Here is a 25,020-nt window from a genome sequence, read left to right as displayed (position 1 = left end):
CTACTTTAAAAGACGACACCTGGGCACATTTCGGCTTTTATAAACAACCTGGAGAACACACGCGCTGTTTGTAAATCGAAGCTATCTGATTTATCAAAACAATTTCATTACACTTGGGCACATAAATGTATCTCCGCAAAACGGATATAAATCCAAACTTCAATTCCCGCACTATATGCAGAATTATTGGACTTCACTTCACCGAAAACAACAGATATCATCATTGAGCCGCGCGCTCTCCTATTGCGGTCTTTGATTTTGAAATTAGAAGTCAAAGACCGCAATAGGAGAGTAAGGTAAGATCATTCAGTTTCTTTACTTTTAATGAATATTATTGTATGTTGAGCACCTGCAAATTTACTTTCGGTAGTTTGTGCGTTAGCTTGATGAAGAGATACGTGTTTCAGTAGCGCCGTCATATCTGACTATGTCATATAGCCCATAAAACGCTCACACGTAATTTTTTTTAAGCATTGTTGCGAGGAGTAAAATTTACATTTGTGGTTTCAACAACCAGATGCATTTAGACTTTAGTTTTCACTCTATTGAGCGCAGACCACCTCCTGAAGTGGCTTTTAGTATTTTCTATATGTTCTAAATGCTCCTGTTGTCTTCTGTGCGAAGACTTGAGTTTTGTTTGATCCATTCAAGAAGTGTGTTTACTTTGAGCAGATAAAATTAAAGGTTCAGTTCATATAACTGACTGATAAAATTGTATGAGAATGCAGTGCACCGTCAATGCATCGTGATGAAACGTGATATCGAATTGAACCGAATCGATGACATGATAATCGTAATCGAACCTAACCATGAGACCAGTGTAGGTTCACACCCCTTGCAGACACGCCCCTTCAAACAGAGTGTTCAAATCAAAGGGCTAAAATCAGGCTAGGAAAAATGCTTTTGTTTCTAAATTATGACCATTTTTTATGTAAAAAGTGCACCCCAGGAAACATTATAAAACAATGCAGTTCATGACCCCTCTACACCCTGTTGACAAGACTGACAAGAGCCCCAACAACATCCTTAACATTAATTCTAAAATCAAATGGCTTAGATTGAAAAGAATGTTCTTCACACTCCAACCCCCAAATGGTTAAAGTAATTTTGTTCCAGGACAAACAAGGATGATGATCCTAAACATGTCCAATTTGTCCAAATCACTATACAGCTTGACAGCAAAATGGGCTGCAAACAGTTTGAGTCTAATGCAATTTCTACATCAGTGCAACATGTATTAAGAACAACAAAGAGATGACTGACATTAATATAATTGTTCCTGACAGTTGTGATTGCATTTTTCAGAGCCATTGGCTTGCCATTAGAAAACGTTCTTCAGACACGTCGCATCATGTCGTTACACGAGAGACAAGGGGAACCTTCAAACTTTCAACTTTTGAATTTCGCTGACAAAAGAAACGGCAAAAAACCCTTAACAAAAAAAGCAAGAACTGACTGCTTTTTAACAGGAAAAGCGACAAGATGTTTGCAACTTCAAATCGTCAAAGTACCACAACATCTAACTTCTAACCTTTTTCGTGTACCGTTAAACTTCATCCAACTAATTCTACTCTAAGCTTCAACTGCATTTTGCTTAAGTCCTGTGAGCTTTATTTCGCCTCAGCATTGCAGGAACTGACTATCGGCTCTCTTGATTTACAGTGGCAAGCAATGAGACAGTGCTACGCTGCAGTCCTTGAGTGACTGATTTGATTAACATGCTCCTTCACGGTAGGCAAGACGAGATCTACGGCTGCTGTTGCTTGCTGTTGCTATCAGAAAGAATCCGGTCTCAACCCGCTGGCTTTTCTCCACCGGTCTCTCCTCCCTACAAACCTTTATACGAAAATTAATGGCAAGTTATGAGAAGAAGACAGTAGAATATAAATCATACAAAATCGACACCATGAATCCTGCAACACAGATCAGTGATTATGAACAAAATGGGTTTTCTTCAGGGGTGCTAAACCGCGCTTCATTTACAAAGGAGGACAAGTAGGAAATTAACTGTCCCGTTACGCAAAGGTTCATAGTTTGAAGAGCAAATGAAGGTCAAGTCTACAGTAAAAGTTCCTGGGATCGGTTTGCTATGTTGTGACGACGACCGTTTGCATCTGTGCCTGTGTCTCCAAGTCCAGTCTCTGGCCTGCCGCTCATGAATTAGAGATTGATGGCATTTGTGTGGCTTTACGTAACATCAGAAGTGCTGACACATTAAACCGAGGCAAGCTGGGCTCTCTTAGCAACTGGGCCTATGATGACAAGCAGGGTTTCAAAGGAAAGACCAAATATCTTGTGTTTCCATTAAAAATTCATGTCTGTGGGGGCACTTTTATACTGAGCAAAGGAAAAGCAAGACTTAAAGCATAGTTATCATTGATGAACTTGGGACAAATGGTGTTTCAAATAGCACCATAGACCAATGATAGTTGGTCTATTAATTAGTTTCTTTTAGCCTAAGAGGTGACCTAAATTTCTCTCAGCTTCAGCAAAGGTGAGAACCACAGCATAGCGATGCTGTAGTCTCTGAGGCTACACCAGATTTTGCTAATAAAGTGATCTTGCCAGAAGAATAGAGTCAGAACTTTATTATCTATGGTCTCTTATCATCTCAGTGAGATTTTGTTTTACGAATGCCCATCTTCCGTCGTTTCAGTCTGGACGGGAAACTTTTGGAAAATGCTAGTATAGACGGAGAGGGTTTTGAGACAAAAACACCGTTCTTACCTCTATCCCGATTTGTGTAGGATAGCCTGGAGTTAGTAAACACATATGACACTCTTAAAGGGATAGTTCACCCCAAAATTTCAATTTTGTCATAATTTACTCTACTAACATTAACGAAGATTAATAAATACTGAAACAAATTTATTGCTCATTGTTCGTTCATGTTAGTTATTACATTAACTAATGTTAATGTAACAAAAGAAGATATTTTGAAAAATGTATGTAACCAAGCAGATAGAGCAACCATTGACTACCATAGTATTTTTTCCCTATTATGTTAGTTAATGGTTGCTCTATCTGCTTTGTTACAAAAATTCTTCAAAATATCTTCTTTTGTGTTCAGCAGAACAAAGAAACTCATACAGGCTTGGAACAACTTGAGGGTGAGTAAATGATGACGGAATTTTAATTTATGGGTGAACTATCCCTTTAAACATTTGCCTATTTAAATCCAAACAGCAACTTTTTTTGGCCGGGCAGTGTAAATTACCTTGAAATAAATGAATAAAATCTATAGATATATTTAAAAAGAACTATAATACAAAATTTCAAAAACAACAAAATGACAAAAATTTTTACTAAAATTAAAATGACAAATAGAAAAATAAATCAAATTCAAATATTAATGAAAAAAATCTAAATTTTACTAAAATAACACTGGTCCATACAGCTTGTGCACTATATTACAACTTTTCTGCACTTTTCTTACATCGTTCAAATTCAAATTCTCAGCTTTGTGTGAGTAACAGAGTGACATTTAAAGGGATGGTTCACCCAAAACTGAAAATTATCCCATCATTTATTCACCCTCAAGCTTCTTTTAGGCGAATAAAATCGGAGTTATATTAATAAAGGTCCTGGCTAATCCAAGCATTATAATGACAGTGAATGGCAGCCCAAAATGTGAAGCCCCAAAAAGTGCATCCATCCATTATAAAAGTAATCCACACGGCTCCAGGAGGTTAATAAAGGCCTTCTGAAGTGAATCAATGGCTTTGTGTAAGAAAAATATCCATATTTAAAACGATATAAAGTGAAATAACTAGCTTCCGGCGGACCGCCTTCCGTATTTAACTTATGAAGAAAGTGTAACGCCTCTCGCAGTTCAAAACGCTTATGCTACGTCCAACGTCATCGGCGCACCAGTTAAGCTTTTTCTGTAAGTTGAATACGGAAGGCGGTCCGCCGGAAGCTAAATATTTTACTTTATAACATGTTAAGTATGGATATTTAACAAAAAAAAAAAACATCGATTCACTATAGAGGGCCTTTATTAACCCCCTGGAGCCGTATGAATTACTTTTATAATGGATGGATGCACTTTTTTGGGCTTCAAATTTTGGGCTGTTATTCACTGCCATTATAATGCTTGGAAGAGCCAGGAAATATTCATGTTTTAATATAACTCAGATTGTATTCGTCTGAAAGAAAAATGTCATATACACCTAGGATGGCTTGAGGGTGAGTAAATCATTAGGGATTTTCATTTTTGGTTGAACTATCCCTTTAAGTCATTATTAGAGTACATCTTTGTTATTTTTGGTCACCTTCCACCTTCAATGTATGGAAAAGAGCAATTTTGGGTATAGCATTTTTAAAATGTATGGCATCAGGTTTCACTATAAAATCAAGAGTGTAAAAGTAAGACGATGAAAGTCTTACGCATGCCTTCGATAACACACATCCGAAAGCTTGGAGAGGAGCCAATGAGAGTAATCACAGAAGTAAAAAAATCAATACTCTGCAACAAGCCAGCACAAAGGAAGGAAACAGATCTCTGAAGAGCCACAAATCCAGAGCGTGGACATTACAAAAATGTTTGGTTTCCTACTGAGGTGTATAAAAATGTATCAGTATTCTGTTTTTATGTGATACAAACAATATCAATATCTAAATAGTAAAAATTGTCTAGTCATATTTGTATTTAAATAACATTTCTATTTTTTTTTTACATTCTTTTATTGTACTTTTTGCCTTAATTTGCCTTAACAGAGAAAATACTGTAATATCTAAACCTAACATCATATTTGCAATTTCTCCTTTCTGCAGTATAAAATAATGATTACACAAACACATGCATGAAACCTTAGTACATAAAATCTTCCATGACGCATCTGAGACTGCTCTGATCTAACGGGTACAATTACAGGTTTAATTACTCAAGCTGTGATTACAGAAGTCCACTCAACTCGTTTCTGATTGAATCCTCTCATTGATCATCATACATGTTACATGACACTCTATGGGTGGAATGGTTTTTAATGACGGGAATGGTTTTCTTTGAAGAAACATCTTAGAGAAGCTAATATGATTCTCTAGTTACTGCACATACTGAATTGGAGCTTTTTAATTTCCCATTTTCTTTTTCATTTTGGTGGGGAAAATAAACAAAATTTCCATTTGTCAAAAAATGCAAACAAAAATAACAATAATTATTGAGTTATGTTCCATTCAGTGGCATCCCTTCTCAAATTGGTGCTGATTGCATGAACAGGAGGGGTTAAATGGATCATAATTGATCCGTGATCTGTACGGACCCGGCCCCATGGTTCGGCACATGTGTTCACAGATTATTTGTTGAATTTCACCATCAATTCGATACTCATGCACTGTTACCTCTGCGCACAGCCGCACACACCCGAAGCGAGCATACAAAGTAAGAGTTGCGTTTCAGATTGATTCCCAGTAAATTGATTCCTCTTTCACATCTCCATGTGCTTGAACGGACACATTTGCACAAAATTATGTCAAAAACCAGTCTCTGCAAGTTCTCGTAAACACAGCCTGTCATGTCTTGGGGGGGGATACTAAATTTCAGTCAATCTCATGTCAATCTTGAGTACCTACAGAGTAGTATTGCATCTTTCATATCTCCGAAAAGTTTTTAGTTTTATTATATTTATAAAAGAAAGATACGCTGTACCGTGTCTTTCCGAAAAAAGCCAAGCGGCTGGGGCCGTATCGTTCGGGCGGAGCTAACGAGCATTGAGCTATGCATGTTTACATAGAAAAACAATGGAATCGATAGCTAACAACACAAAGACATTTGAAGCATTTTTACTCACCGCCTGCTACCAACACACGACCGTGAACCTAAATCGCTGGGATTGCTCCATCTTTCAGCATTAGGCGAGCTACAAATCCGGAGTTGAACTGTACATTGATAAACCATCGTCGCCGAAATTCAGGGAACAAACAAAAACTTCCACAACTCCGTTGCTGCTCCGGAAAAACATGATTGTCTTGCCATGACAACCAAAAACACACATTTTTGGTGACATTGTTTATTTTGTGAAGTCCTGTGACTGCAGCGCAGCCGGCTTCCCTAAAGCGTTTGCTCTCTCGCTCTAGTCGCGTGCGCGCCCTTAGGGAGAAGAGCCTGTACGGCCCGTACAAGGACATTCCGCCCCATCTGACGTAAACATATACCCATCCTGGAAAAAAACTTTCCGAAACTTATGAGAAACCGGAAGGAGTATTTTTGGCACAGAAATACTCCATCGAACGTCCAACTTTTAAAAAAAAACTTTTTCCATGTTTAGGATGGGAATCCAAGTCTTTAAAAGTGTAAAAAGCTCAGTATGCATGAAAAAGCACCCCCCCCCCCCTTTAAGTGAACGTAAACAGTTGAGAAGGAAATTGGATGTGTATCATTATATTGGAACTGTGCATTCGGTCTTAAAGTGACAGCAACCTATAAATATCTGATATTTATTGTTATTTTACATTTAGGCCTGTACCTGAATAGACTACAGTTAGACCTTACTTTATTTGTAAGCTATTTATATTGTATTTATCTATGCTTGTAATTAGAGAAGTTTATTTATTTTTTTCTACTGACTGTTAATTTGCCTTTAATAATGTTTGAACTTTATTAGTTAGGATAGTAGGGGTGAATTCAGAGTGTTTGGGACACTTTTTGCCTTTGAGATGACTTTTAAAAAATGTCCCAATCACCCTGAATTCACGCTAGTTTTTGCTGTGGTATCGAAGTACTTAAAGTGTGCTTTAACTCTTTCCTCGCCATTGATGGAATTTTACGGCTTTCTGTGTTTTCACAAGTAGTTTTCCTACTTTTACGGTAGGGGGCGCTATTACACATCTTCTGAAAGAGTACATGATCTCTGGATCAAAACACAGGCGAAGAAGAAGCAGAACCAAGTGATAGCGTATGTATTCATTTGCATATGTAAAATAATGCGATCATCAACATTAAACAGCATATAAATAAAAAATGTTGACTCGGGATGAGGTATAGGACTGTGATGACCTCGATCGATGTTTTTCGATCATCGTTCTGAATCCGATCTGGATGTAGTCTTTGACAAAAACGTTTTGCTCAAAATGTTTTATTTTTATTTTTTTAGAAAACTTACCCGTATTCAAGTGTTTATAAAAAAGAATGCATGAAGCTAGAATAAAACAGTTTTTTTTTTTGTTTAAAAGCAGAGGCTCTGTTCTTCTTTTTATATATTGCATGTTCAGATATGCTGTCAGTGTTCTGTCACTTCGGTCTAGTTTATTCTTGGTTTTGTGACAGAGCCCTGACACTCCTGTGTTTGTCTTGTCTTTGTGTGAACGTTTGTGAACGTCAGTGAGTGTGCACATTGGCTGCGTGTTCATCTTTTGTTTTGTGTTGAGCACATGGCTTGTAATTTGTCTTTGCTGACCATGTGCTTGTGTTTGTCATGTTTGGAGTGAGCACATGGCTTGTCATGTAATTCCTTGTGCCATGTGCTCTCCTCTCCATTGTCTAACCCTGCCCATCTTGTTTCCTGATTATTGGGTAATTTGCCCACCCTGTCTTCCCTCGTTACCCTCTTTTGTTTGCTTCCCTATTTATTCTCCTTGGCTGAATCCGAAATCACCCCCTTAACAATCATTCACTATTCCCTACGTTAGTCCGCTAATATAGGGGAGCGCGGGGCACAACTTAACGCGGGGTTAGTTGTAACACGCATGTTTTAACCCTTTCCACACATGCCAGAATGACGAAACTTAGTGTGTTTACTAGTTGCCATATCAACATTATTTGGAGAAAAAATAGCGCCAAAATTAAAAAATCTCTGGAAGATATTACTGAACATGTATGTAAATTTCTTACTTAAGTTTAGTTTTCATTTCTGTTTTTTGTGTTTATTTAAAATAAGACAAATCCGATAATATTTTAATCTTATATCTGTTATTTAACAGTTGAGCTCGTTCTTTAATGCTGATCTAACAGCAGAAGACACGAGCCGCGATTTAAATCCCAGTTACGCTGGTGGGGTGCGTTGTAACACTGCGTTACAATGAGCCCCTATTAGAAATATGCCATTATATTCTATACTTTTATGAATTCTTTTGAGAAACCATGAGAAAAGGGTGAATAATGACTGAGAGTTAATGTTCAGAAATTATTCATTATTATTATGTTTTTAACTATGCTGTATAGCTGTATTTAACGATGTGTTTGTTGTCAAACTCAAAAATGCTTATTTTTTATTGATTAAAAAAGTCATAATTTTATTTTAAAAAGCTAATAATTGTATTTTGTTGACAAAATATTTTAGTTTGTCAAGTATATTTTTTTTATAATATCAGGTAACATTTTAAGCTGTTATTTGGTCATGTTACATTGTGCCCCACCACATGTTACAATGTACCCCACCTATGGGGCATGTTGTCACATTTCACTTCCAATCTTTCGGGGTAAATCAAGAAAGAAGTATACACTGTATTAATGAAACAAAACCACATAATTGTCCTAGACATGTGTGCAATTAATGTGGGAAAAAATAAATAATCTGAACCCCAAGTGGATTTACACAAACTGAGAAAGTATAAAAGCGTTAGGTTGTGCCCTGCTCTCCCCTAGTCCACTTGAAGGAGTGAATGAAAACGAGTGAGTGAAATCGGACAGCTGTTGAGTGTACATTGGCTGTACACTCGTTATTGCGATGCAATGTGGAATTGAATAAGTTCACTCAATAACATCCACTATGGTTTCGGAAAACCACAATAAATTGCTGCCCCCTCAAATAATGCCCTATTTGAGGATATAGGGGGCGATTTCGGATTCGCCCCTTGTGTTTTCAGTCCTGTGCTGGTTCGTCGTCTAAGGTACCCTTCTTGTGTCCTGACCCTGCCAAGTATTTTTCTGAAATCTTGCTGCCTGTCTGGTTTCGCCCTCCAGGGGAGTTTTTGTTTGTTTTGTTTTATTTTTATAATGAATAAATAACCCAGAGTCCTCGCTCCTTTCATCACCCAAACCCTGACATATTCATAGATAAAAATATTCTGGGGGCCATGAAAATGATCAAAAATGCTGGCGGGGAAAGAGTTAAGTAATAAATGGAAAGCAAAGTTACACTTGCTGCTCGCAACCCCAGACCATAAACTCCCCCACCCCCACCGAACCTTTTTTTTTTTTTTTTTGCTGATCCGAAAAATTATCCAATGCGTGAATCAAAAACCATAATTTGATCTGAACCATGAATTTTGTGATCCGTTGAACCACTAATGACCATTTTTAATGCCAATCAAAGGATTCTGCTGCACAAGCAAAGTGTTTAATATTATTTAGGCCTATGTTAGATGCCATGCAGATGAAAGAACTAACTACACTTGGATGTCTCTGGTCTTGAGTCACATAAATATCTATCAATATGACATGTATATGTGACTGCAGCCTGTCTGAATAAACATGATTATGGATAATTCATCTGGAGTGTTTTGTTTGTGAATGTTGTGCAGAGAGTAGGATGACATTATTTTAGGTTCTTTTGTATGAAATTTATGGCTTTACAGGGAGGCAATAAATCTATTTTAAATGCATTTGAAAAAACCAAATGAATTTTGAGTAGTGAGTATCCAAGGTCCAAGTTTATTAAAAAATAGAAGATAATAACTGAACAGTATATGGCAGGTTTACTCAATGTACGCCCCCCACTGCAATTTGGATATTTTTTGAGAATAAATTTGCAGTTTCTGGGTCAACAATACACATGAACACTCCCTTTATAATCAGCACAGCGGTCTACATCCCAAGATTTCATAATACGCAGAGTCTAGTTTGTTTATTTCACACCACGTCTTGCTTGGGGTGCAAACTTATAGTATATTTTAATTGACATTTAGGTGGTAGTATAATTAGATTAATTTACAAAAGCTTTCATGATTCATATTCCATTTTTAATAATTGCAAAGCATTAGTAGATGCAAATACTGTCATCAGTGATTTGTGACATTCTGGGAACTGTGTGTGTTCCATTTGGCAGCAAAAAGTTAAGAAAATATCACCCAAATGTCAAAAGCTTGATAGCAAAATAGACATTTTAACAAAAAATGGACCAATTCCTAAAACACTGCATCCAATTACTACGGGAGATCGCTGCTCTGGACTATCAAAATTAATTATAGTGAATTTGTTGGGTATTTTCCAATTGTGTAATAGAATTTCAATTCTATTTAGATAGATAGATAGATGATAGATAGATAGATAGATAGATGATAGATAGATAGATAGATAGATAGATAGATAGATAGATAGATAGATAGATAGATAGATAGATAGATAGATAGATAGATAGATAGATAGATAGATAGATAGATAGATAGATAGATAGATAGATAGATAGATAGATAGATAGATAGATAGATAGATAGATAGATAGATAGATAGATAGATAGATAGATAGATAGATAGATAGATAGATAGATAGATAGATAGATAGATTTATTTTAAACTTTAAACTTTACATTACATTACTTAGACTTCAAAATTGTGTAATAGAATTTCAATTCTATTTAGATAGATAGATAGATAGATAGATAGAGATAGATAGATAGATAGATAGATAGATAGATAGATAGATAGATAGATAGATAGATAGATAGATAGATAGATAGATAGATAGATAGATAGATAGATAGATAGATAGATAGATAGATAGATAGATAGATAGATAGATAGATAGATAGATAGATAGATAGATAGATAGATAGATAGATAGATAGATAGATAGATAGATAGATAGATAGATAGATAGATTTATTTTAAACTTTAAACTTTACATTACATTACTTAGACTTCAAAATAAAATATACATTGATTCTTATTAAAGCTACTGTATTAAAGTTTTTCAGTCAAGAGCAGTGAGTGATTTTCTCTTTGTCTTTTGTTGTTTTATTAACATTAAAGGGATAGTTCACTCAAAAATGAACAAAACGAAAAAAATGAATGGGCTGGTCCCAATTTTAGGAAATAATAATATGGATGTCAATGGCTACCATCAGCTGTCTGGTACTCAACTGTCTGTGTTCAAAAGAATACATTAATACAGGTTTGGAACAATATTAGAGTGAGTAAATAATGACAATTTTAGAGGTGAACTGTCCCTTTAAGGACAAACGGCAGCGTGTTCACTAGGCTGCGCTGCTGTCAATTTAATACCTGCACGAATCTAATACACAGACACACGCCGATTTTACTTTCACTTTAGACATAACCAACTATGTTTATGTTAACCTTGTGTGTACTTGACAGTATTAACGCAGTAAGACTACTTAGTCCCATAATCACGTGTTTGACAGGCTTTTAGTGCGCACGCTCGGAAAAGCACATGTCAACAGTGCATAAGCACGCAAATTAAATGTTTAACCGGCAAGGCTTTAAAACTTAAAATTAACAAAAATTAACTTTCGTGATTCCTCACTTCACCGCTGTGTTGAACAAGTGTGAACAGCATTTTAAGAGTGGCTAAACACCCCTAACTTTAGTGCATAGTGATTGGATATTTGCTCATATCAGCACGTAGACTCGATAGATAGATAGACAGACAGACAGACAGACAGACAGACAGACAGACAGACAGACAGACAGACAGACAGACAGACAGACAGACAGACAGACAGACAGACAGACAGACAGACAGACAGACAGACAGACAGACAGACAGACAGACAGACAGACAGACAGACAGACAGATAGATAGATAGATAGATAGATAGATAGATAGATAGATAGATAGATAGATAGATAGATAGATAGATAGATAGATAGATAGATAGATAGATAGATAGATAGATAGATAGATAGATAGATAGATAGATCATTTTGTTCAGTGGCCCCTGGGAATCCTGCATTTTCTCAAAGTGGCCCCTGAGTTGTACAATTTGAGTCTCTCTGGTATACGGATTTACTGCCCCAGGGTTTTTATGAGGAATCTCTAGAACAATAAAAGGACAGCGCAGTGCAGGAATGACATCCACGTCACAACACTGCAGCACATGGCTGGTTGTCCAGCAGGACCCATCCATCAAAGCTAAGGTCAAAGTTCTGAACTTCTACCTTCTGAGTGGGATGGATGTCTCCACGGGGAGCCATTCACTACTGTCTGCTGATCGGTCCTTTTCACGTCTCCTATACATCAATCTGCCCTTGTGCTTAAGTCACAGCGCTTGGCAGAAAATAAGTGTGAAGATAAGAACACTCAGCAAAAAACTTCCAATCAATTTAATTTGTTTTGAATTTGAAAGTACAAAAGTTTGCATGAGTGTTTTATAATTTGAATCGAAACGGTTCTGGGCTTTACTGCATGTCAGGATGCAATGATTGGAAGGACGATGTGGAGGGAATTGCAGTGATGGCACACATACAATAACAGGCTGGTTTTTGCTCATTACTCATAACTTTAAACCACAGGCCAAATTTACTTTAAATTACTTTTAAGTCTTTATATGAGGACTGACCTCTTTTGAGTGGAGAAATCATCATCAACTCCAATGGGTCTGCAGCGTATTATGCATTTTGAACAGCTCTGACCTGATACAATATAAACATGTTGACTCACACCGTGTGGCGTCCCTGAAGGGAAACATTATTGCAATTCTAATGACCACTGAAATGTTTAGCGATGGAGCATGTCTGAGCTGCGAATTCATACAGCCTGATGAAAAATGGATGAGATTATATTTCTTGGAATGAATCTCGGCCTTGTCCTTAGTTAGCATTCAGCGGACACAGCGCCTAGCTGACCTACTCTGGCTGAACCATGTCCCTGAAAGGAGCGCGTGCTTCTGAATCTTCGGGGTGAAAGAAAAACCGCCTGGGAAGCTGAACCGCTGAACTCTAGTGGTCATGGTTCAAGTGAGAATGGAGCGTACAAGGCCAACTCCACTATCAACTTTAGCCTGTGTTAGTCTAATGGTATTCTTGCACTCTGCAATATGGGAAGTGTCAACTGTTCAGTTCAAGTCCGTTGTGGTGAGAATCCACCAGAGAACATACAAATATAATAGAATCAAAACGTAATGAACCAAAACGTCAAGGTTTAGCTGGTTAGCATGGGCCCGTTAGCAGCTACAACTACACATACTGGTCTAAAAAAGGATTTTCTCAAAGGACAATAATAAATAATATACTAGCAGAGCTACTGCCATCGAGATGAATGGGAATGTTTAGAGATAGCTCTCTCTAGACCTCCTTGTAATGGACAGGAACCTCAACAGAGAAAGTTTAAGAGATAAAGTCAGGGAAAAGTAGAGTCTGCTCTCAGAATAACAGGATCACTGTTGGTTTTGTCTTATTCCAAAGCTGCCATCAAACTGAATGAGTTTTGCCATCTACTGGAATGCAGCTCAATTTCACTTAAGCTACAAAGAACAGCAAAAGCTATGGCCCTGTTTACACCTGGTATTAAGAAGCATTTCCGTCAATCCGATCAAGAGTGGATGATGCTAAATACAGGTGTAAACAGGGTCTAAAAGGTTTTGAGCTTGTCCATAATCGGGGAAGGCTTGGCCACGGACATCCCTTTTCTTTAAGTGAACTTAACATCATACTTTAAGTATTACTACTATACTATACTATACTGTCTCTAATTAAGCATTCATTTTTGTACATGAATTATACCTTTAACTGTACTTTAACTCTTTTGCCGCCAGCATTTTTGATAATTTTCATAAAACATTCAGTCTGATATTTCATTCTATAATGTTAAACAGTGTTGATTTATATCGTGTTAGATTATGTGTGCAAGCAATTCTTCTGTTCTGTTTCGCCTGTGTTTTTGAATCTGAGATTCTGTACTCTTTCAGAAAATGCATAATAGCGCCCCCTAGCATATAACATTCAAAACATGGATTGCTGGAGTACATTTACATTTACATTTATGCATTTAGCAGACGCTTTTATCCAAAGCGACTTACAACTTGGGGGTACAATAAGCGATTGGTCGTGAAGAGTCGAGTGAGCGCAACAAGTGCCTGAAATACTTAGTCCGTGTACATTTCTCAGTGTAGCACAGGCTAGAGTAGGGCGGGAAAGAGGAGGAAAAGAGGAAAGGAAAGGTTTTTTTTTTTTTTTTTTTTTTTTTTTTTTTTTTTTTTTTAGGAGGTTAAGTGCCCACGGAAGAGATGAGTTTTTAGTTGACTTTTGAATGTTGTCAATGAATCCGCATTTCGGATGGCGGTGGAGTACAAGTATAGGCCAAATATTATTTGGTCCCTATCATACACCCGGCATTTCGGATGGCGGTGGAGTACAAGTATAGGCCAAATATTATTTGGCCCCTATCATACACCCGGCGCAATGCGACGCCAGGCGCGACACAAGTGTTTTTTTACATTTTCACATCCAGTGCCACGTTGTTTAAATAGCAAAGGCACTCGCGTACATCTGTTCGTGTTCACCCATGGGCATGCTGGCCCGTGTGTTCAGGCGCATTGTTGGTGCGTTGCTATTTTGAGGCAATTGAAAACGACTGCTCTATTGACCAACAAAAACCTGGTTTGAATTCAATAGTGCAGTATTTTTTGTGTTAATTAAAGTGTGTGTTAGCAATATGCGCCTATAGGTGCACAATGCGCGTACACTCTGCTTATTACTGACAGGGACACAGCACACAAACATTTTTAAATATTAAAAATAAAAGGATTCCTCTCTGGAGAAACAGTCAGTCTTTCCGCTCACAAATTCCGCCATGTAAATAGCAAATCCGCCATGGTGCAATCGCAACTGGCTTTTAAAGGGAATGGGAAATGAGACTCTGATTGGACGTTACGCCCAAACATACACCCATGACTCATTAAGAGACTAGGTACAACCCTTTTGGACCATGTACCTGGCATGCCAACTGTTTTTGTCGTTGTTAAACTATTGCAGAAGTGGATTCGGACACGCCCTAAGTGCACCTGCGCTTCAGACCATGCGCTCAGACCAGGGGTGGGCACTTCCAGCCCTGGAGGGCCATTGTCCACTGTAAACTCCAACCCTGTTAAAACTCACCTGCCTGTAGCCTGTTAGTAATCCTGAAGACATTTATTAGCTGGTTCAGGTGTGCTTGATTAGGGTTGTGCGCGATTCTGCCTCATTCACGCGTCCAGTTCTTGCGAATGACGGGAATTTGACGCTAATTTAGCATCTTGCGCAAGTGGTGTTTTTCGAACACGTTTGAAGCGAATTTGCGTCTGACGCCCGAGTTTAAAATTTCAACAATGGCGTTAATTCGCGCCGCGTTAACCAATCAGGAGCCTGCTTGCTGCTGTCACGTGGTAAAGTGACGTGATGAGAAACCCTGCATAATTTAAAAATACTACTATTGTGTCACAAAATGTAGTTTTAAGACTTCAGGTGAGAATATAGTTGTTTAAAGCTCAAATCTGTGGTTTATTTATAAAGAGAGTGCCTATTTAAATAATCTTGCGTTTTTGGAGTTGTGAGATCCAGGCAATCACCGGGCGCTCAGTGCTCATTAACCCCGGCGAGAGCAGCCTTTCCTCGGCCAGTCCTTCTGCCATCTGCTGCTGGCTCTGATATCTCCGTAGTGGTTAAACATGAGATAGAATTCGTCTTGTGTAGATCTAACGGGCAATCTTTGTTGTCATGAATCTATAATTTGTTGTTTGCCAAATCGTTTTGACTGAGGGCAAAGAGAAGTTTCATAACTTTATTTTTTTAGGATATTTAAATATACATGCAGTGAAGATAATGTAGGTAGCGCGTTGCCTGGACCACATTTGTGTGGCTATTAATGTTTAATATATTTTTTCAATGAAAAGAGGCAGAGTGGTGTTTTATGACATATTTCTCCTGGAGCACCTTGAACGCACGTCTTTTTCGCTTCAAGTGCTCGATTGATACACACGTCCAATTCGCTGTGGAAGCACGAATGGATTCAAAATGTTCAAGCGTCCAACTAGACACGATTTTGACGCTCTATTCGCATTTGGTGTGAACGCAGCATTAGACTTCTTCTGTCAGTATAAGTCAAGTATACTTAAATGTAATTTTAAAGTATATTTCTGAAAAGTACATAAAAAGTACACTGAAAGTATAACTTCTTATTTTTACTTTAAAAGAAGTATACTAATAGCACACTTGAATAAACTTCTTTTCATAAGGATACTAACCATAACATTATGGGAAGCGCGTAAGGCAGAAGGAATTTAAAATTTCGGAATTTTAAAGCCAATTTTGGTTTGGAAAAAAATTTACCAAGCGTTCTCACAGCTTTACTGATTTCTATGCAAACATTCTCAGCGTTCGCTGTGGTCTTGCGGCTGTCAGAGCAGAAACGAAAGCTGCTGCTCTCCATGTGTTTTTCAGTCATCCCCTTTTGCATTCATATGAACATTTTGTGAGCTTATTTAATCAATTAGATCGGAAGATCTGAAAAAGCCCAAACATTTACCCGCCCATAGACCCTCCCCTCAAAAAAATCAGGATAGAAGTGGTTGAAAGTGGACAAAAGAGACCGATCAAAACACCAGATGTGTGTCTTCCTCGTCTACTTGTGATCCGATTGACCAAAGAGCATCTTAATACCAGGTGTAAACAGAACTGCAGAACGTTAAGTGCATTTTAAGGCTTCAACATCTGAAACTGTATAGGTAATATATGCAGAGCGAAAAGAAGAGAACATTTGGACTCAATAACATTGGAAAAAAGGTAAGAGCAGCCCATGAACATCAAGGTCAAACTCAATAAACCATGCTAACATGTACACATCTCCACAGTTTATTTTAAAAAGCCGTTTACAAAAGTTTCCACACTGGAAAAAGGTGGAACCAATAAATCAATGTTCAGTCTAGAATATACTTTATCTTCATTAAACCTGGAGGTCAAATGCAAATTAAGTCTTCAACCCAGACAGACTTACTGTAGGTTAAATGTGTGGCTTATTGATGTTAAAGTAATACACCATGTGGCCAATTCCAGTTCTAGTTTGGCTATTCCAATCATATCTGTGAGGACAAAGAGTAAATCATTTCGATATGGACTGTGCACAGAGGAAAATGTCATACTGGAACAGAAAAGGACCCTAAACTCTAAAGTTGGCAACCCATAATTCAATGTCACTGCTTGGTGTAGCATTAAGATTTCAAAAATTGGACAGCCACTAAGGGAGGAGTCCACCTATTTACCTTATTTTCAGTTTGATTTCCTAACTGGATCAAACTGTTCACTGGGGGACTGTTCATTCAGCTGTTACAGAACTGACTCCTCAAAGTGCCCCTATTATGATTTTTCAAATATTCGCTTTCATGCAGTGTGTACTATAGCTGTCTGTGAATGTAAACATTAACAAAGTTAAGTCGAATGTGCACGATATATACAAGCTATTGTCTCCCAAATGAAAGAATTGACTCTGAACCGCCTAAACGAGTCATCTGTAATTCCAATCCCACTGTGTTAAGGTTCTACGTCACTAGAAAAGACAATTGCATAATGCCCGTCTATGTTGTTTGTGTTTAATATTGTGTAGGTCTCCGGCTAACTGGCTAACTCACGTTATAAATGTCTTACTGAAATAGTTTTGCAAATCAGCTGTGGGACACTATTACCTAAAACTGTGTATATTAATGCAGATTGTCTGTTGTTCTTACTACTTTAAGTAAAGATAAAGGATGGACAAAGATTTGTTTTGCAAACTGTAAAGGAACACGCCGACTTTTGGTGACTTTAGCTTATTCACCGCATCCCCCAGAGTTAGATAAGACCATACACACCATTCTCATCTCCGTGCATGCCATAATTCTGTCTGACGTACCCACCGCTAGTCTAGCTTAGCACAAAGACTGGACGTAATAATCGAGGAACTTTTCTGCCGTACCATGGGTGCAGCAGGCGCAATCATATTACGCAGCACCTGAAAATAGACCAACTTCGGTCAAGATAACCAACGTGACAACCTGCTTGCACAGAGAGCGTGCTGGAGACTATTTTCAGGCCCTGAGTGATATCATTGCGCCTGCTGCACCCATGGTAAGGCAGAAAAGTTCCTCGATTATTACGCAGGATTGAGAGTATAGTTCCTATCCATATCGGTTTAGAAAATCGCAACTTTTCATTTTCCGTCGGCCTTAGTACACGATGTAACTATACACATCACGACATGTACATAGGAAAATGTTGGTGTTATTTTGTCACTTATTGAGCAGTAGGCTAGATGGAGGCGTTAACCTCCAGTCTTTGTGCTAAGCTAGGCTTGCGGTGGTTGCGTCAGACAGAGTTATGGCACGCACAGGGATGAGTATGAGGAATGTTATGTATGGACTTATCTAACTCTGGGGGATTCAGTGAATAAGCTAAAGTCCCAAAAAGTCGACGTGTTCCTTTAATGTTACATCAGTCATTCACGTTAGTGCTTGGCTAACGTATGCATCATTATTTATACAGTTCCAGCATGTGCACCTCAATAAATTTAAATTATACACATCGGTTTGTTGATGGACATACACTTGTTAATGCTGATGGTGATGAATTACAGTTGCAACATGTCATAATGTATACCTCAAAAAACTGAGTAGCGTATCACTGAGAAACATCCTGCTCAAATGGAGGTTCAGGGTGAATAACTAGTTCTTCCAATGTTTCATCATTGGACTCGCACTCGGATTGATATGATAAAATCAACGTCATCATTACTGTCTTTACAGTGTGTACAATCGCTGATGACTGGGGAAGCCTTCAGAGCTGAAGTTCAGTTCAGTTCAGTTATGGTAATGGTTATTTTGCTTCCGACAAATGCTGTAAATGGTACACTCTAAAAAATGCTGGGTTAAAAACAACCCAAGTTGGGCTGAATATGGACTAACCCAGCAATTTGGTTGTTTAACCCAGTGGATGGGTTGTTTTAACCCAGCATTTGGGTCGTTTTAACCCAGTGAATGGGTCGTTTTAACCCAGCGGTTGGGTTAAATGTTTGCTTAAAATAACCCAATCGCTGGGTTAAAACAACCCAATTGCTGCATTTTTTAGAGGGTAGACAAATCACAACAGGACTAGGCCATCTGGCCAATCAGAGCAGAGTAGGCTCGCGGTAAGGAGGGATTTAGAGAGACATTTGAGAATCATTGAAAAATGTGGTGATGTGCAATGTATATTATGAGAAAATTTAAGTGTTTTTTGACCTTTGATGCATGTAAACCTGTTGTAAGACACCTCAAAATAAAATCAGGAGCCTTTAAAATAGGTCCATAATAGGGGCACTTTAATGGAAGCAGTCGTCGTTGAAAAATTACCATAATTCTCATTCAAAGCTGTTTTACGACTCTAGAAAACTTAATTTTATGATACCTTATGGTGTTTTTCTGTCAATTTGGGGTCTTAAGGGAGAAAAAAAAACAGAAAAACATATAGGTTTGGAATGTTATGAAGGCCAGTAAATAAATTTTTTTTTTTTTTGTTTTTTTTGGGTTAACCGTTTATTTAATAATCTAGGTAAAATTAATTCATTCATTCTAATTGTCTTCAAAAATGACATATAGAGTGTGTTCAAGAGAAATTGGAGAATGGTCAATGTAAAGAGTTTCTCTGATTTCATATCAGTGTGCTACGTCAATAAAACACTAGGAACTAGACATCTATGCATTCCAGTGGTGTCCAATGTGACAGGATATGCTTAGTGCGTGTGAGAAGAGAATCTAGCTGCGTTTAGACAAGATGGAGATGCATTGTGCAAATTTCCTACATCACAATCTGCATGAAATTAGCATCTATCTTACCTTCATGCCAAGTCATTATGGTTTCTGCAGAGGCGAATATGTTATACTAGTAATACATATGAAACCGTGACTATGCAAAAAAACAAGCTGTGCAAAATTGTTACAGTGAATATATGAGAACATAAAAGCATGATTCTTACATTTTGAGCACTTTTATTTTTTAGGGGTTGCTTTTTATTATTTTTATTTATTTACTTATTTTGTCATATGAAGGACACATTAAAATTGAAAGTTTTTGGAAAGCTTTTTCAAGTGCCTTTTGTGGATTTATTTTCCCATTGTACATTTGTCCCTGACTTTCAATCTTGAAATATGAAAATCCATCATAAAAAAAGAATGATTATATATATACACTCACTGGCCACTTTATTAGGTACACCTTGTTAGTATTGGGTTGGGTTCTTCACAGCATAGATTCAACAAGGTGCTGTAAACATTGCTCAGAGATTTTGGTCTATATTGAAATGACAGCGTTACGCAGTTGCTCCAGATTTGTCGGCTGCACATCCATGATGTGAATCTCCCGTTCCACCACATCCCAGAGATGCTCTATTAGATTGAGATCTGATGACTGTGGAGGCCATTTGAGTATAGCGAAGTCACTGACATGTTCAAGAATCCAGTTTGAGATGATTTGAGCTTTGGGCATGGTATGTTATCCTGCTGGAAGTAGCCATCAGAAGATGGGTACACCGTGGTCATAAGAGGATGGAAATGGTCAGCAACAATACTCTGGCGTTTAAATGATGCTCAATTGGTACTAAGGGGCCCAACGTGTTCCAAGAAAATATCCCACACCATTACAGCAGTGGCACCAGCCTGAAATGTTGTTTATGCCAAATTCTGACCCTACCATCTGAATGTCACAGCAGAAATTGAGACTCATCAGATCAGGCAATGTTTTTCCAATCTTCTATCATTAAATTTTTTTGCCTCAGTTTCCTGTTCTTAGCTGATAGGAATGGCACCGGTGTGTCTTCTGCTGCTGTAGTCCATCTCCTTCAAGGTTCGACATGTTGTGCATTCAGAGATGCTCTTCTGCAGACCTCGGTTGTAACTAGTGGTTATTTGAGTTACTGTTGCCTTTTTATCAGCTGAACCAGTCTGGCCATTCTCCTCTGACCTCTGGCATCAACAAGGCATTTTCACCCACAGAACTGCCGCTCACTGGATATTTTCTCTTTTTCAGGCCACTCTGTAAACCCTAGAGATGGTTGTGAGTGAAAATCCCAGTAGATCAGCAGTTTCTGAAATACTCAGACCGTCTGGCACCAACAACCATGCCACATTCAAAGTCATCTTTCTTCCCCATTCAGATGCTCAGTTTAAACTTCAGCAGATCGTCTTCACCATGTCTTGAGTTGCTGCCATGTGATTGGCTGATTAGATATTTGTGTTACTGTGCAGTTGAACAGCTGTACCAAATAAAGTGTCAGGTGAGTGTATATATAAAGCATTTTAATATTTATTGCGTTAATAATTTATATAAGCACACATTTCATCAACACGACTGTGAAATTGAAAATACATTAAAAGTGAAATAGCTATGAAATTAGGCTAAGGAAGTCATTTTCACCTCATCAGAAGAGCGTATAGTTGGAAAAAATATACATAATACAATAAATAGGCATGTTTCTTGTTATAAAAACAAAATTGAGTTTAAAATTCAAATTGTTTCTGTAAATGTTAGGGCTCTGTTCCAAAACCTAGTGTGCTGTATACTGCTCAAATTGAACCTCGGAACTACACTGTTGATGCTAGAATTTTACAATTTAGTTTTGCTAATCTAACAATTTACTTTAAATGTCCTGAAATCAAAGGGCAGACTGGTGTGACGTCATTTAGAGCAAATCAGGCATTTTAGTTAAAGGGTACATAACACACACAGTTTCTGCCAATCTCATGCTAATCTTGAGTACCTACCTATAGAGTAGTGTTGCATTCTTCATAGACAGATACGCTGTAACAATTTTTTCCGAAAACAGCCAAATTCATGCAGGCGTACAGTGGGCGGAGATAAAGAGTCACGAGCGCACACACACGCACACGAAATGCATCATGGCATTATCCCTGGATAACTTTCCATTCACTATACGTTCGTGTTGTTCACATTATATGCACTCACGTGCCGATTGCCAAGAAAACACAGACATTTAATGCAGTTTCACTCATCACCTGCGGTTTCGACACGTGACCGGGAACAAACACACACATTTGCAGAACTTTGTTGCTGCTCCGGAAAAACAAACTGCATCCACCTTTTCTATTTGGGAAGCTGAACAAGGTTATCTTTCCCTCAAAACCAAACACACACTTCTTTAGTGACATCTCAGAAGACAGCATAATCATGCTGCCTAGCTTTCAGAACATCAGGAGTGTGTCAGTCTATGTGTGCAGCTCACCAGCTTATGAAACAGAACTTAAAAGGGTTTTGGAAAACACAGATATCATCATCTAAATTCAATTGCTCCAAAGCAGGAATACTGGAGATGCAAGATATTGAGGAAGCTTCATGGGGAGGAACTTACCTTCTGAATCTTGAGAATAGCTAGCAGAGGTGAGCAGAAGAACGCCAATGCCTATTCCCAACCACTTAAAGAGCCACGACCTCTGGCGCATCTTCATGTATTACAGCATGCTCACCTGCCGACATAAAAAGACAGATTACGGTCTCCTCTATCGCTGAAGTGCTTCTCTCGCATACATGAGTTGCATAATGGCGCACAGTTTAAGATGCATGAGTCACAAGTCGTATAATTGGTTTCCTTTTAAATGTGGTGCATTTCATATTAGACCACATGGGGATTCAGATGCCAAGTGACCGTTTGATTTTCGTGTCTTTGAAAAAATTATTTACCATTTGTCACAAAAAGCAACCCCAAGACTTTGAAGTTTACTCAAAGAACGTTCTAATTAATTCTGGTATCAAAACAGACATTGAAGCCGACTGAGTCAATTTCCCAGCCATAATTACTCGAGTCATTTTACATCATAAAAATAATAGAGAGTTTGGCTTTAGGGATGTTGCATCAAACTGAAATCCGCTGTAATGACAGCGGGCAGGAAGCATTTGCTGCACATATAACCTTTCCCTTTGAAGTGAGCAGGGAGATAGATAGTGTTCTCCGTGCAAGAGATATAAAAATCCACAGTAAAGTGCAGCTTTGAAGTCTGCAACATGTCTGAGGGGTCAACCAACTCCTTCCTGGAAAAGACTCAAAGAGCAACCTGTTTTGACAGGTCTGGATGCATGGGAGAGATAAGCTTTGCTCCTAGAGGAATAAAGTCAGTGTATTTAAATTATGACTAATCAGAAGAGATGGCGTTAGAAGTGAATCTTACAATGATAAAAGTCTGTAACATCTGAAGGAATATAGGTAATGCAAGCAAATCAATAGTAATTCTTTAGATAAAGCTTTAATGCATGACAACAGTGGTCAAAAACACGATTTTTGAGACATGGGACAAAATGGTGCCTAATTTCACGTCATTACTTCTGACAATAGCACTTCCATTTCCATCAGACAAAAATGTCATAAACAAGTGGACAATTACCTAACCCAAACCCTAGTCTTTATGTTATCAAAAGAAAATGTATTTTATTATTATTTTATCGCTGTTTTACAAAGTTTCACAGCTGCTCTTTGTTAAATCCATAATATATTTTTGATTGATTTTTTTGAACCGTAAATCATAAATCAGAGTGGTGTAGGGATGACGATTGTTTGTAGGCCAAAACATTTACATTTACATTTATGCATTTGGCAGACGCTTTTATCCAAAGTAACTTACAGTGCCCTTCGTAAAGGGACAATCCCCCTGGAGCAACATGGAGTAAAGTGCCTTGCTCAAGGACACACTGGTGGTGACAGCTGGGATTGAACCAGCAACAGAGTTTAGATCCTCCTGTTCCATCGTCCTCAAGTCAATGGGCTTTTGGTTAAATGCCTGAAATAAGGTCTCTGATTATTAAGCTCAAGATATTTTCACATTTCATTAATAACCCCCTTGTGATTTTTAAAAAAGCTTTACTTTCTCAAAAAAGGCACTTGCCATCAAGTGGCTAAATGGGACTACAGAGCGGAGGTCACGTTAACCGAAAATGTTCCATAATTTTTTTTTATCAGTGACGGAACAATCTGAAGGCCATCTGTCATTTCGACAGATTACATGAGATATATCCAGCTTTAGAACCGCAGCGCCAGCAGTTTCATACCAGCAGGAACGGAACTTATACAGTTAATAGAGTCACGCTATATAGCTATATAATGTATTTATATTAAATATGAGCTGTTACAATATTCAGCAACAAATACTTTTAAATAAAGTCACTTTTCTGTTCATACGTGCAAAAGATATGATGTAGAATGTCTCATAAGCGATTGAGGGGTTTTGTTGTTGTCTCCATGTACTCTTCCCATCTGTACATCAGAGCCGCTGAAGACTAGTTTTATTTTTGACATTTCCTCTCTCAAGATCCATTAATGTACTAAAAACATACTTAAATCAGTTGATGTGAGTACAGTGGTTCAATATTAATATTATAAAGCGACAAGGATATTTTTGGTGCGCCAAAAAACTAAATAACGACTTCGGGACATTATGAATCAGTGTATCGAATCAGTGGTTCTGAGCGCCAAAGTCGCGTGATTTCAGCAGTTTGGCATGCGATCCGAATCATGATTCAACAAGCGGATTCATAACGCTCCGAAGCTTCATGAAGCGGTGTTTTGAAATCGGTTAAGTCGTTATTTTGTTTTTTAAGCGCACCAAAAATATTCTCGTTGCTCTATAATATTAATATTGAACCACTGTACTCACATGAACTGATTTAAATATGTTTGTAGTACATTAACGGATCTTGAGAGAGGAAATGTCATTGCTGGCTATGCAGGCCTCACTGAGCCATCGGATTTCAACAAAAATATCTTAATTTGTGTTCTGAGTAATTAATGACATTATTTTCATTTTTGGGTGAACTAACCCTTTAAGCACCACCCGAAAAGGCATAAGGTCTGTATATATTTGTTTACTGTTAATTGTAAATGTGTACTTCACTATGTATGTTGATGATAATGCAAGGAGAGAGAGAGCGAGAGAGAGTTTATGGATAATATATTAATGCTCACTTGCACTGTTTTATTAAGCTCTTACAGTGATTTTCTGTAGTGAAAATGGACACTTCATATTCTTGTGTGAAGTACAATAAACATCATAAAACTCATTGGTAAAGTTTTGTCCATCATTCGGACGGGGCCCGGTACAACAGCCTTGTACAATATAATGGATTAAAGCAAGACAATA

General features: G+C 37.9%; 1 protein-coding gene across 1 annotated transcript in view; it reads right to left on the bottom strand.

Moving 5' to 3' along the window:
- Nucleotides 1-25,020, bottom strand: part of pcdh15b (protocadherin-related 15b) — a gene marked incomplete at its 3' end in the record, with an annotated part of 357,459 nt that overhangs the window by 315,401 nt on the left and 17,038 nt on the right. The window contains exon 2 of the mRNA XM_079845636.1: nucleotides 22,245-22,359. Within this exon, the coding sequence (XP_079701762.1) occupies nucleotides 22,245-22,341 (97 nt within the window). The 5' untranslated portion in view covers nucleotides 22,342-22,359. The remainder of the gene's footprint in view (nucleotides 1-22,244; nucleotides 22,360-25,020) is intronic.

Source organism: Gobio gobio (genome assembly GCF_949357685.1).
Source record: "Gobio gobio genome assembly, chromosome: 20".
In the NCBI taxonomy this organism is placed as follows: domain Eukaryota; kingdom Metazoa; phylum Chordata; class Actinopteri; order Cypriniformes; family Gobionidae; genus Gobio; species Gobio gobio.
Note: the sequence above shows the minus strand (reverse complement) of the source record. Positions and strands in the feature narration are given on the sequence as shown.